Genomic DNA, 14,097 nt, shown 5'->3' with positions numbered 1-14,097 from the left:
CAATTAGAAAGAGAGGTCAGTTGAAGGGCATTCCGGTAAGCAAAATGGTAGATTAAATCCAGTGATGTTGTAATGGAAAGACAGGATCAGATACCATTTACATTGTTTATTGTGATGACGTGCTTTTGTGCTGTTATGGACTGAATTGCGTCTCCCTCAGAATTCATATGCTGAAGCTGTAACCTAGTCAGAATGTGACTGTATTTGGAGATAGGGTCCTTGCAGAAGTTATGAAAGTAAAATGAGGTCATTAGGGTGAACCCTGATCCTATATGACTGGTATCGTTATGAGAGAGAAATCTGAACAGACTCGTACACAGGGAAGATGAAGACACTGGGAGAAGACAGATCTGCAAGTTAAGGAGAGAGACCTGGAACAGATCCTTCCCTTACAACCCTCAGAAGGAATTAATCCTACTCATGGATTGACCTCAGGCTTTTATCCTCTGGAACTATGAGAAAGACAATTTGTTAAAAAAAAAAAAAAAAAAAAAAAGTCCAGGTTGGGAAAGGTAGTCTCACACCTGGACAGTACCTGTCGAAGGGTAAACAGTGCATGTTCAAAATGCAGTGGCTCCTGATGGCCCATCCGCCACCTGAGATCACCAGGGTCACTGCTCTGCCCTTCCATCTCAACTTCTGCCCTTCACTCTTCCCCTCAAGGGTCTTCAAGACAACCATTTCCCATCAAGTTTCCAGTGGGTCTCCTGCCCTCCTCCCTGGCAGTGCCTTCTCCACCCTTTGGATGATGTCCTCCTCACCTGGCTCGAAATGTAGGCGCACCTCTGGGGCTGGGGCTGAGGGTGCTTGATCCAAACCTTTCACTCTACACATCCATGGCTCCCGAAGTTCTCATCCCACCCCAACCTGATTCCACTAGATATTTCACAGGCTGTGGGTCCAAACACACTCAAATCCTTTGCACCCCACAACAGATCAAGTCGTGATTTGAGTGTCACCTCTCATCTACATTAAATTTTAGATAGACAACATAAAAACAGTATTATGTCCTAAACACTGCAGGAGGCAAAAACTATCTGAAATTTAAGTCTCCTACAACCCTACTTTTGTCCCTCCCCTTCCTTCATGCTCAACTGCAGACACATCCAGGACTGGCACCTTTGTCTTTTCTGGACCACTAGAACAATGTCCTCTCCACACTGCCGACCCCTCACCACCTGAAAGGTGGGAGGAGGAGGCATCTCCCCTGCCCTGATTCCCCCATCAAAAGCCCCCCCACACACACACTCTGCCCTCTTCCTCCCTCCCCTGACAGGGACAGCAAACATTACTGATACATAAACTATTTTATTTAAATAAAATCAGGGGCATACCCTTTTCTCTCTCTCTCACACACACACACACACTCACACACACACACACTCTCCCCCAGCATATGCACACACGCATGCCCACGTCCTCCCTCCCTTTCATCCCTTCACCCATGGCCACCTCAAACCAATGGTTCTCATAGTGACCACCTTAGCACAGGGAAACACCCTCCATATGAAAGCCCACTCATCCCAGGTGACAACAGCAGCACAAAGGCCTAGGTGCAAGCTGTCCTGCCCAGAGTCCAGCTCTCAGACCTCTTAGGGTAGCAAAGGAGGAAGGACCAGTTCTCACAAGGCACCCAGATCTAGCGTGGCTTCCCCACCTTCCCCACCATAGGGCCTGGAGCACCACCAAACACCCAGAGCTGCTCCCCATGGAGGGTGGGCTCCCTCACCCCAGAGCAACCCATACCTACAACAGAGAAGGCTGTGCAGCCAAACTTGAGCACTTCCCTAAGGGATCCTGGAGTAGGTATTGTTTGGTTTGGGAGAGCGAGAGGGAGAGCAACTGAGCACCAATTACCCCGCAGGAGGGTGCTGAGATTCAGCTCAACATCCTCTACCCAGAAAAAGTAAACCCAACTCTGCAGCAGGAATGGCAAGGGCTTCAACCATCAGGACCTCATTACATGTTCACCTGCCAACATGGACCCTTGTTAGAGACCCACTAGCACCTTAGCAATGTTAACGGCCCAGCCCAGCTGGGGAAAACACCATGCACATGGGAGCCTATCTGGAGCGGGTGGTGTCCTCTGTGTTGACAGTGGGGTTGGGTTTCACCTTCTCTTGACGCTGGTACCCTTCAAGTCCTGCTTTGTGGCACACATAGCAAAGTGGCTTAGGTCATGAGGAGGGAGCACTGTAGGGATCAGTAGTGTCTTCCAGACGTACACAGTCCTACAGCACATTTCAGGTTCCATATGGGCAGGCCGGGACAGAGGCCAAGGGCACAAGTCTGCCAGAAGAGCTCTGTAGCATCCCTAGATCTTGGAAGATAGGGAGGTGGAAGGAACACCTATTTCCTCGAGCTAGGGGCCAAGATGCCAGGACCTGGGTCCCACACCCACCTTCTCCGATGGACTTCCCTGTGCCTTCTAGACCAAGTTCCCTGAGGAGAAAGCCAGACAGATGGAAGGAAAGCAGAAAGAGGGCAGCAAAGGGCATCAGACCATGAGGAGCTAGCAGGAGAGGGCAAACGTGAGAGCCAGAGAAAAGCCTTCTGAAAGGGTAAGGCAAAGAGAGCTGCCACCTGCGAGGAGGGACCTGGGAGGGCAGGGACGGGGAGAAATCCACCAGAGGCAAGGACCAACCTGACCTCTCCAAGGGAAACAAGGACCTGAGGAGAGGGAGCACGGGGCCTGTCCAGCCCTACGAGGGCCAGTGGTGGTGAAAGGACAAGCCACCCTGAGCATGGACTACAGGCTGATGCTGCGCTGGTGGCGGCCCCCACGGCTCCCGCTCCGGGTACCCAGCTCCTGGCCGTCCAGACTGGTGTGATCTGAGAGGCCCCGCAGGTGCTCTACAGAGTCACATTTCTGCAGGTCCGAAGCCACCGTGCGCAGGCTCAGCAGGCTAAGCGTGTCTGTGTCGGGGGCAGCCCCAGGACCCAGGCTACTGCCCTCCTCCAGGCCCCCGCCTTCAGCCCCCTCGATGATCCCACTGTCCCCATCCTCCCCACCATCAGGCCCAGCCTCTGCCCCGACAGGGGAGGAGCGCCGCTGGCCTGGGACATGCAGGGGCTGGCCCCGGCGCCGTGCGTGAATCTGCTCGCTGATCTGCTCCAGGTTGCGCAGGGCAACTGAATAGCGAGTCTTGGCCTGGGCCACCTGCTGTTCCAGCTCTGTCACCTTGGCCTTGTGCTCCTGAGGAAGGAGGAACAGAGTAAGGTGATCAAGCACTCTGAGCCCCCTGAGCACTCTGCACAGTGCCCAGACCACCCAACACAAAACCGCAGGGCTCTACCCCACTCAGCCCAGCCCCCCTCGGTCCTCCTCTTTGGATTCCTCTTCCCCAGCCTTCCTGCCCGGCTCCTTACCTAAACCTGACCATCTTAAGACCTTCCCTCCAGGTCCTCATTCCCACCTACTCCTCCTCTCCCCACTGTTCCCTTTCCCTTTCTGGCCAGTTCCTGATCCCCATTCTCCCTGGTTTCCCAATTCCCACTTTCTCTCACTTACCTCCTTTCGACTCCATTTTCTGCCAGTACCCATCCTCCAAGCCCAACTCCCACTCCTGTGGGTCATTCTAAACACCTGTCCTACCACCTGTCCCACCACACTGGTCTGGCAGATGGCCCGGAGAGGCACAAACATCCCCTCTAACTGCCCTCACTCTCCATGCCTGTCCCGTTCCTGCCTGTTCACAGACCCTCCCCCTCTCCCACTCCTCCCCTACCTCCAGAATCTGGCTGAACTGGGCCTTGAGCTCGAAGTAGGGGCGGCTCTTGCCAATGGCACGCCGGAGCGTCTTCTGCAGGGCCTGGACCCGAGCTTCAGCCTGCTGGCACAGCCGGGTCACCCGCTGATGCTCCCGCTCACCACGAAGCCGCTCCTCCTCTGCTTCATTCACCTAGCCCAGACAGGGCAGAGGACATCCGTCACTGACCGAGGACGCATGCTTTTGCCTCTTGAGACATGATCATCCTTCAGGAGCTGGCATTTGCTGCTAGAGACTAAATGTTTGTATCCCCCCAAAATTCCTATGTTGAAATCCTAACCCTTAAGTGATGGCATTGGATGTGGGCCCTTTGAGAGGTTGGGGGGGCAGTTTAAATGTGATTAGTGCCCTCATAAAAGAGGTCCTGGAGAGCTCCCACTCATCCCTTCCATCTCAGTGAAAGCTTTTTCACCACACTGAAAGGACCTCCAGCTGTCTAGGAATCAGGAAGCAGGCCCTCACCAGATACAAAATGGGCCTGCACCTGAGCTTGGACTTCCTAGCCCACAGAACCGGAAGAAATAAACTGTCGCTTAAGCCACCCAGTCTATGTGATTCTGCTGTAACAACTCCAATGGACTAACATCTTCACAAGGTGAAGGTGGCTGACAGCTGATACCAGGGATCCTCCCATACTCCCCTCTCCTTTGAGTAGCTGAGAAATGATACACAAACTACGCTTCAAAAGGTACACTAGCAAAGCCCAGCAGGACAGAGAGCAAGGAAAAGGTTTGGCCTGAAACAGAATCAAGGCTGAGGAAAGGCCTGAGTGGAGAAGACAGAGAGGAGGCAGGAGGGCAATGGGATGAAAGGATAGCAAAGGAAGCAGCTGAACCTGGGAAGACCTGCTGACACAGCCTGGCTCACCTTGCAGGTGGCATGGTTGAGCATCTCCTGCCAGGTGGGGTCTAGCCGGTTCTTGTCAGCCATGACACCCTGCTCAGCCACAAACACCATCTCCCGGGCAGCATTGTGCATGCTCACGGCCCGCTCGTACCGCAGCGCTGCCTTCTGGGTCTCTTGCTGGGCCTGGGAAGAGAGGGCCATCAGGATGCGGAGCCCCAAGGACCCCCGCCCGCCCATGGAGACCCCACTTAGATGAGGACAAGAAAAGGAGGAAGGCCAGTTGCAATGTCGGCTTCACTTCCCAAACTGCACTGAGCATGAGGGCCAAAAAAGTAACATTTTACCTATAAAGAGTATTTTGTAAGGCTATGACTTAAATAAAGAAAAGTACAAACAAAGATTGGAAGATGATACTGCCACTAGAGGGTGAGTGTGTGAAATCGGCATTTGCAAAGGCCACCGGCCTTTAGATGCAAGGTGGTTAGTGACACAGAGCAAGTCTTACAGAAAACACACCCCTGATTTCATCAACTCCAGCCCAGCAGGTAAGCTGAAGGAAGGAAGACAAGCACTCAGAGACAGTCATCAGAGCCATGCTTACCACAAAACAATGGAAACCAACCTAAGTTTTCAGTTACAAGGAACTGATTAAATGAAAAATAATAATAAAAGGAGGAAATATTAGGCAGTTCTTAAAAATTACAGCATCTGGATATATATTTTTTGACATGGAACCATGTCATAATATAAGTAAAATAAAGGAATAAAAATAGCACATACCATGTCATCTCATTTTGGCAAAATATATACCCCCCTCCCAAAAAATTAAGGGGTTATCTGTGCTGTATTAAGTATGTTTTTTATTTTCTATATTTTTTGATGCTTTGAAATCTTGGGGGCCTTGTGGCCCTTCCAGGGCTAGCTAACTCCTAAAAATAATAAACTCCCCTATGAGCACACCTCTCAAATGCAAACCAACCAATCCAAATCCCACCACTCCCTTTATCTAACTCTCACACACCAGCCAGTATTTCCCCTGCCCTATGTTACCCCAGGGCCGGGCACCAAAACACAGAGACCACCCCCATAGCCCAGAGCCCACAATTATTCAAGCTATCGAATTCTAAATTTGCTAAAGGTTGCCTACCCAGGTTGCCTACCCTGCCTTACCCGTTCCTTCCCATTATAAGCACAATAAAGGCTCTAAGCCAAGGTTTCCTCTAGTACCTTCCGTCCCCTACATGGTGTGGCATGTCCTTTCTTCTTGGAAATGTTAATAAACTCTCCTTTCAAGGCAGCTGTCTCTGTGTCTGCCACCCTACCATACTTGACTAAAACAAATCCTAGGTACAAAAAACATGAAACATGCACATGGTAGGATTTGGGGTGATTTTGGTTTTCTTCTTCTTTTTCAGTTATGGTTACATTACAATCTTCCAATAATGAACCCACAGTATTTGTGTAGAAAGAAAGAAAAGAAAGAAAATAAGGGGAGGGATGGGGAAGGGGAAGGGAGAGAAAGGAAAGGAAAGGAGAAAGAAAGAAAAAGAAGGGGAGGAAAAGGGTAAAGGAATGGCGGGGTGAGCAAAGAAAAGAGAAATGAACCAAAGGGAAGAGACATAAAAAAGAAATGAGAAAGTGTTCCGTCTCACACCCCACACAGAGACAGAAGAGTCCAGGGCCAGGCTCTGCACATGGCCATTCTGGAAGGCACATCTGCTGGCCATACCTCCTTAGCAAGCCGCCGAGCCTCATAGTAAGGCCGGGCCTTCTCGATGCAGCTCCCCAAGTGGGAGCCCTGCGTGTTGAGCTTCCTTGCTGACTCCTGCAGGATCCTCCGATAGGTGGTCCTGGCCTCCTGGCAAAGGGATAGGGACACAGGGCAGAGGGAAGGCATATGTGTGGGTTCCAGCTCCTCCAGCTTTTCATACATGCCCCTTCCCTGCCGCCATATTGAACAGCGAGAGGAGACACCTCCAGGAACAGCCCAAGGGTATAAAGAAAAGGAGCAACACTCACATCCAGCTGTAGCTCCACCTGGTTGATCTCCTCGCTGGCCTGGTTCAGATGCTCTAGCTCTTCCTGCCGGAGAGAGGCAAAAAATTAGAGCAGTAGAAAGTATCCTCATGCGAACCACGTGGGCTGGAAGGGCAGTGCAAGGAGGGAAAGTCCACCTGACCAGAGAAGGGAAGAGATGCAGGACGCTCTGTGGAATGGCTCCCTTGAAAGAGACCTAATAACATAGTCTCCTGCAATCCTCCCCAACTCTATCTCTGCATCCGATCATTAAACCCCCATTTTAACAATGAGGAAATCAACATTCAGCAAATGGAACACACATGAACCCGCAGCAAAATGGCAGCAAGCCTGCCCTCTCTTCATCAGATCGTGCCACCTTCTCTTCACACTCTGGCCAAAGGTTTCTGCGGAGCTAAGTCAGAGACCGCTACCCCTAGCTATTCACCCATCACAGGTTTTTTACATATGCATCACAGCTCAGCATTGCTGAGACCCCAGCACTCAGAAAACAAAGAGGTGGCCACTCTCCGCCCAGTAAGCAAGCAACACGCCCTCAGCAGTGTAAGCAGCTGTAAGAGGTGGGCATGATGGGGGCAGCAGGGTCATCTGCCTTGGCAGGAAAGGCCAGGGCAGGATGCTCAAAGTACTTGCTCCTAGGCTGGGCCTTGATGGGATACAGAGAAAAGAAAACCACCAGTGACAGGAAGGAGCCAAGAATCAGAAGGAGAGCAGGTGCCTGGGGCAGGGAGCTTGTCAAGTAAGAAGCCAGCAAGGCTGGGGCACAGGGAAAGGATACCACAACTTTTCCCAGTGGCAGGGGAAGCCCCTCAGAGTGTGGCACCACCTGGTCTGTGGTTCAGGAAGGCAGATCTGAGCAATACGAGGGACGTTTACAAGAGCCAAGGAGAGGCTGTCTGCAGTATTCCAGGTGGGTAAGGACAGGGAGGATACCAGACGAATGCAGGACACAGAATTATGAGTCTGACAGGTAAGTAAGGTCAAAATTAGGGAGTATCACATGACTCAAGAGGCTTCTAGGCCTGCCTGGGCAGTGGGCTGTCAGAGACCCCAGGTCCTCACATAACAGAGTCTGTGGCAGGGAGGGATAACCTCAGGGAGAAATCATGAGCCCACAATGCCAAGGACACTCCTGAGAAAGAGCAATGCCCAGTGAAATTCCTGACACTCAGCTACGGGGTCCTCTCCCAGAGGCCTTGCAGCCCCTGGACAGGGTGGTGGAACCCAGCCTGAGTCTGCTTGCTGCCCACGACCCAGACATGACCTGCACTTGGCAGTGAGTGATGCTGCCATCACTGGCCCCCACACACCTCATCTGGCCCTTCCAACAACCCAGTATATGATCCCCTTTTAGTCTTTTTATTTCTATGCCTTTCCTCAACCCCTAAAAGGTTTGAGTCAGCAATTAAGAATCCAGGAAACCAAATTATATGCCCAAATTACAGTGAAAGGAAGAAATATATAACAGAACCAGGAACAAGGATAGGGAAATATGCACGCCGACAACAATGCACGCCCTGCCTCAAAGAAGGCCATAAATTTGGCTCCTAACTTAACAGAACAGAACAATCCAACAAATATATGTGAGCCTCACATTGAATTTTTAGTTTTCTGGCAACCATTTCTTAAAAAATGCAAAAGCAAACAGGTTAAGTTGTTAACAATACATTCCATTTATCCCAAATACCCAAAATGTTAAAATTTTAACATGTTATCAACATAAATTATAAAACATTTTTACATTCCTTTCAATCTATGCCTTTGAAATCCTTGCACATTTGAGCCTTAGGGCACATCTCAACCTGACCAGCAGCATGTGACTCCCACCCTGGACACTGTGGGTCCAGAAGCTGGTGCACGTTAGTCACACAACCCAGTGACCATAAGATCATATCAAAATGCTGTGGAACTACAAGAAGTGATATGACTCAAAGGACCCCTGAAGAGGACCAGGGGCAGAGCCAGCACCACCCGACACACAGCTCTGAGTTTCACAGAACTTTCCTACCCAGGACATCGCCTGCAGTCGATGGAAAGATTCCTCAAAAACCACACTTCTTGTCAGGATGAGAGGCAACCTCTCCCACCATGAGCCTACTCTCCTCTAGCTCGATTAGGCCCACAGCGGGTTTCAGGCTATCCGGGAGAGGAAGTAACAGTGCTTTCAGCAGCTCCTGCAAGAATACTCTTTCTCAGCTCATTCAAATTTGCTAGATCGGAAACAATAAAGCAGGGAATTAGGGGCAGAATTGAAACTGGACCTAGGACCTGATGAAGAATCTAGCTGTCCCGCTACTGTGACCACCATCCTAGAACTAAGGACATCTTTGGATGGATGCCTCAGAGAAGACAGGAGTACAATCACCTAGAAAAACCACAGCCTTGGTAGGAAAAGGACATGCAGGCCTCAGGAGGCAATAAACTGAGCCTAGAGGAGAAGAGGAGGTCAGTAAAGGCCATCTTGCAACATTCCCATGGGCAAACCAAGGTCCGATACTGGATCCCATTCAGTTCCATGGCCCAGCGTGCTCCCAGATCCTAACAAGATCATCGCAGGAGTGAACGGCTCTCCACAAATCATCCCACTGGGAAAAGGATGTGAAGGGCTCCAGCTACCGGCAAAGGGCAGGAGTGGGCACATCTTCCTGTAAGGGAACTTGTGCCCACACAGCATTTCTAGCGACTAAAATATTTTGATGATGAGGTCCACCACTCAGCAGCAAAGCTCTTTCTAACAGGACCAGGAGACCGGGGAACAGAATAGGCTAGAGGGCAGGGTGGACAACCAGGCTGGGGCAGACCCAGGGCAAGGCTGAGTGGGAAGCCAACGAGCACTCAGGGCCCTGTTTGGGGAAGCTGGCAACACATTCCATTTGGCCTGCTCCACCAGGGACTCCTGGCACCCAGGTGAAACGGAATTTGAAAACAATGAAGTCTGAGTCAGCACACATCATCCATCAGGGAGGCCGCAACCAGCAGGGAGGGTGACCTTCCTGGGGCACACCGGGCACATTCCAAAGATGCCAGGCCACTGAGTCAAAGGCACGGGTGCTCAGCCGACAGATGCTCCCGCCCACCTTGCACAGGCCACTGAAACACTTAAGCCCATGGTGATGTAGGGCCAGGGTGATGCATGGCCCAAGGATTGAGAAATAGGGGAAATTGGACTGTCCTGTGAGAGCTAAACTGATACTTGGGAGGAGGATGAAGAGGTTACAAAGTCACTCTGAAGAGCCTACAGAGGAGGTAAGTGACTGTGCCCACTCACCTGAGGAGGATGAACATGCCCATCACAAACGGAACTGAGAAAGTCGCAGGGGAAGAGACGCAGACCCATCCTAGCACCACCCTCCTTCATTTCTTCCCTCCACTGCGACCCTTGCGGAAAGCTGAGTACCAGACTGAAGGCCTTAGAGAACTATGCTGAGGTCAAGACATGGAGACAAAGCCAGTGGCCTTCCCTGGGGAACATCACACTCCAGGCAGGCCTAGAGCTGGCCTCCAGCTGGCTTCCCTCCAACTTCCAAAGGCATCCCACCAGACAACAGCGACACAAACTGCCTGCCAAGAAACCCTACTCCCCACAGGAGTAAGAGCCTTGCCTTAAGAGTGACCATTTCTGGGAGTTTCAGAAAATAACAGAGTCCCTAGCCTTTGGGATATCCCCTGGCTCAGCAGAGACGTGTAGGCTGCATGTCAGATCCACTTCTCACCCCACCAACCCAGAATTCACATTTCTGGGCATGGCTCAGGAACGGGTCTTTTTAAAACCTGCTGGTGGATTATGACAGGTCTGTTAGTGGAGACCCACAAAATACACTGAGAATCCATTTAAAGTACTGAGACAGTTACTCCCGAATAACATGGTCTTGTGTACTGTCAACACCAAGAGGGAGCTCACATGACACATGTCCCAATGTCTTCCAAACACAGAAGGGCTGAATGCTACCAGCTTTCTCTGTGAGAGGTGCCCCTCACATCGGGCTACCTCTCCCACATGGCAAGAAGATGCAAAGGCCCTGCTAAGGGCAGAGCACCGGCCCAGCCACAGTGTGCCACCCAAGGTGGAGGCCCATACGACAAGACCTACCCTCCATACATGACCCACACCATTCCACAATGTGCCTCCCTGTTTAGCAAGAGAGACTACAGTCTGCCTGTCCCTCTCGCTCCGGTAACACTGTGAGCTCCCTGGATTCAAGGCAAATCTTCTGCCTTCGTAGTACTCTCCGGCCCTCATCCAGGAGGACTCTGATGGTGGAAATTGTTCTACCTCTGCAATACCAAGGGCAGCTGGAGAACTGCAATTCTATTTTTTATTTAATTTTTATTGATCTTACTGAAGTAGCCATATGCAGCTAACAGCTACTTTATTGAACAGCACAACATGAGAGTGCCTCTTCGTGCTGCGGCCTTTGCCTGTGTGGGCACTGGAAAAACACACAGGAGCAGGAGAGCCTGAGCAAAGAAACCACCCACAGTAGATTCTCCCCTGGAGCAGAGCAAGGAGCACTGGAAGGAGATGCATGAGGCGCATCACCCAGCCGTCCTCCCCACAGAACAGAGAGGGATCTCTTTCCCAAAGTTCTACCTTCGAACTTTCACCAAGAGATAAGCAGAAGAGTTGTGAGAGCCAAGAATCAGGACCATGGCAGAGCAGAGCGACAAGCTGAGCCAATCAGCTCCACCAACTCCTCACTTTATAGATGAAGGAGGTGAAGCTCGGAGATTACATAACTCGCATGAGAATCACAAAGCAGGGGGCTGGAGGTTGCTCCAATCTCGGCCCAACGCGTTTTTCCCTACAACTTAATTCCTCAGTAGAGGACGAATCTGTGGAATTAGCAGGAGAAACTGAGCTGTTTTCTATGCGACACCCATGAGACACGGCAGAAATAAATTACTGGCTCACGCCAGTAAACAAACAGCTCACCACAGCTCCAGTGTAAGCGTGGACACGGCTTCCTGCCCCCACGTCCAGGGAACCCCCAGCAAGAGGGCAGGAGGATACTAGGATCAGATTTTATCTCTTCTTGACTCACAGAAACAACCTAATAAAGGCCTGTTGGCAGAGAAGCCCAGGAATGCAAGCCCAGAGATGCTTTTGCTCATCTACAGGTGTGAGTCACCTCTACATCCACATCTTGGAGATGCTGCCAGACCTTACAGCAGACTCAGCCCCCAACACACGGGAACCTCCCGCCTTCACCCGCCCAAGCAGCTTTCCCCGTCATTGCCCGGAAACACTACAGTCCCACCTCCGCTGACCAAGCATCTCACCCGCACCAGTGCCTGTCCTCCTCCCCCACAGCTCCGAGGTCCCCTTCAAAGATCTGCCCATCCTAACAACTACTAGCCTTTTCGATACTCCAAGGTAATAAATCGGCTTCTTTGTTCATGGGTTGTAACCAGCATCCTCAGAACTGGGAATCTGTGTTATTAAGACCTGACCATGGCTCACAACCACTCCTTAAACACATCGGGACTTCCCTGGAGGCCTCCCTCTGTGGAGCCACTGCAGGACGTGTCCTGTCCCACCGTTTACAGATGCGACCGTCCCTGGGGAGGCGCTGATCAGGAAAAGAGAGAAGATTCGAAACTGCCTCCCGATCCCAAAACCACCGCGTCGCACAGCGCGCCTCTGAGCTGAGAGCCCCTTCGCTTGTCTGGAAAGGAGAACGAGTCCTCCTCTCCGCTGACCCAGAGGAGGCCCTGCATCTGAGGCCGGTCTGCGGCTTCGCGGTCGGGAGGCCTTCAGCTGCGGACCCTCTCTGCCCTGGCATCACACACAGCGCTCTCAGCACCGGCCATGCCGTCCTGCGACGACCTGCTGACAAGCCTGCCTCCCTTTCCTGCCCCAGTGCACAGGGCACGGGACAGAGGGTCAGTCTGACCCTTCGCTCATCGGACAGCTCTCCCGGAGAACTGGAATCTGGGCGCCCTACGTCTTCTCACCTGTATCCGAGGATCCAGCTCTTCCTCTTCCCTGGGAGACAGTTTGGCCTCGCTGCCCTGGCTGCCGCCTCTCCCGGGCTCCTCAGCGACCGGGCTCCGCGGGGCTTCATCCTCTACCACCTCGGCCCGAAGCTCCCCCTGCGGGGTCTCCCGCCCCCTGGGCGCCGGCCTGAATTCGGCCATGCTAACGGAGAGAGGGCACAGCCCTACGCACAAGAGAGGACTGACATGCTGGGACCAGGGCCCCAGCTTGGGACCTCCCGGGCTCTGGGCCGCAAGAAGAAGGGATTCTCCTCTCGGCGGGTGGAAGAGAGGACAGAGGGACAACCCCACACCGGGTTAGAGGCCGAGATTCAAGGCGTCGGAGGCGCTCCTGCAGCGATAGCCTTGTCTGTGGAAATGTTCTTCCCTGCCCGCCACGAGTAGTCCACCGGGGGAGACCCGGAGCAGCCGCTCCGAGGCAGGGGGCAAAGGGGGTCTGGATCCCAGGCCGAGGCCTGCGAGGAGTAGCACCATTCGGGAGGGCGGAGGCAGGCGCCTCCAGGCTGTGGCGGCAGCTGGAGAGACAAGGCTGGGCCCGAACCGAGGCTGCTGGGTGCCGGTCTCCGGGGAGCTGCGGGGGAAACAAAGGCCAAGTGCACGGGCAGCGTCAGAACACCCTCGGCCCCCCGGGAAGCGCACGCTCGTCCTCGCAGATTCCCACATCCTGAGCAGACCCCGGCGAGACTACTTTCCCCGGCCCACAAGGGCTTGAGGTCCGACACCTCCGCCGTCCCAGCCACTCCCCGGCTTCCCTCCGAGCTCCCATCCTCTCTCACACCCCCCCTTCCTTCAGCCCGCCCCTACTCCACCCCACCCCCGACCCGGGCTCAGCAATTCCCCCAGTAACCCGTCCCAGCCCCGCCCCACCTCCTCTCTTCAAACCTGAGGACAGCCTGAGCCTCCCGCTCCCAACCCCACTCGCTCCCTCAAATCCCGAAGACCCTGCCCCCAGTCCTCCTACACAGCCCGGGGCAAAGCCTCCACCAACCCCCCACGCGCACCGAACCTTACCTCAGTTTACCTTCCCGTATGCTGAGCTCCTCTACTGCAAACAATCTTCCCCCTCCCTCCCCGCAACAAGCCCGTCCAACCAAATGCGCCTGGGCCGAGAGGAAGCGGAAATACATCATCGGCTAACCCCCGCCCCCCCTTTCGCCCCTCCGTACACGCGCTCTGGTTTGTGCGGCCACATCTGGGTACCCCAGTACGTCGTCCCCGCCGGACCTTTGGTCTCCGTACGAAATGGCGTCCTGCGGTGCTCATGGTCGCCGCCGTACATTGCCTCTAGCCCATCCTGAACCCCGGCTGAATGAAATGGAAACATCAGCGTGTTGTGCTGAGAAACGCCGGATCTGGGATAGCAGTCGAGAGTCCCTGGTGGTTGGGGAAGGGGTAGAAATAAAGCGAAGATCGGACAGTCCCTTCGAATAGAATGCTGCCATCTTGC

At 53.1% G+C, this 14,097-nt stretch overlaps 1 protein-coding gene across 1 annotated transcript; it reads right to left on the bottom strand.

The window, feature by feature from the left end:
- Positions 1-482: 482 nt before the first annotated feature.
- On the bottom strand, positions 483-13,768 carry SH3BP5L (SH3 binding domain protein 5 like). The gene is made up of 7 exons (XM_047730930.1): positions 13,662-13,768; positions 12,609-13,221; positions 6,636-6,698; positions 6,346-6,474; positions 4,638-4,799; positions 3,729-3,902; positions 483-3,196 (listed from the first exon to the last, which is right to left on the bottom strand). Exons 2-7 carry the CDS (start codon positions 12,789-12,791, stop codon positions 2,750-2,752), a joined length of 1,158 nt encoding a protein of 385 aa, XP_047586886.1. The 5' UTR covers positions 12,792-13,221; positions 13,662-13,768; the 3' UTR covers positions 483-2,749.
- Between the last annotated feature and the right edge of the window lie 329 nt (positions 13,769-14,097).

Source organism: Lutra lutra, chromosome 5 (genome assembly GCF_902655055.1).
Source record: "Lutra lutra chromosome 5, mLutLut1.2, whole genome shotgun sequence".
Taxonomy (NCBI): Eukaryota; Metazoa; Chordata; class Mammalia; order Carnivora; family Mustelidae; genus Lutra; species Lutra lutra.
Note: the sequence above shows the minus strand (reverse complement) of the source record. Positions and strands in the feature narration are given on the sequence as shown.

What these genes read in the sequence shown, in the direction of transcription:
- SH3BP5L (XM_047730930.1), bottom strand. Translation starts at nt 12,791, where the DNA reads ATGGCCGAATTCAGGCCGGCGCCCAGGGGGCGGGAGACCCCGCAGGGG. An exon ending in TCAACCATGCCACCTGCAAG is followed by an intron (nt 3,903 to 4,637) that starts GTGAGCCAGGCT and finishes TGTCTGGGCTAG; the next exon opens with GTGAATGAAGCAGAGGAGGA. An exon ending in AGTTCAGCCAGATTCTGGAG is followed by an intron (nt 3,197 to 3,728) that starts GTAGGGGAGGAG and finishes CTCCTTCCTCAG; the next exon opens with GAGCACAAGGCCAAGGTGAC.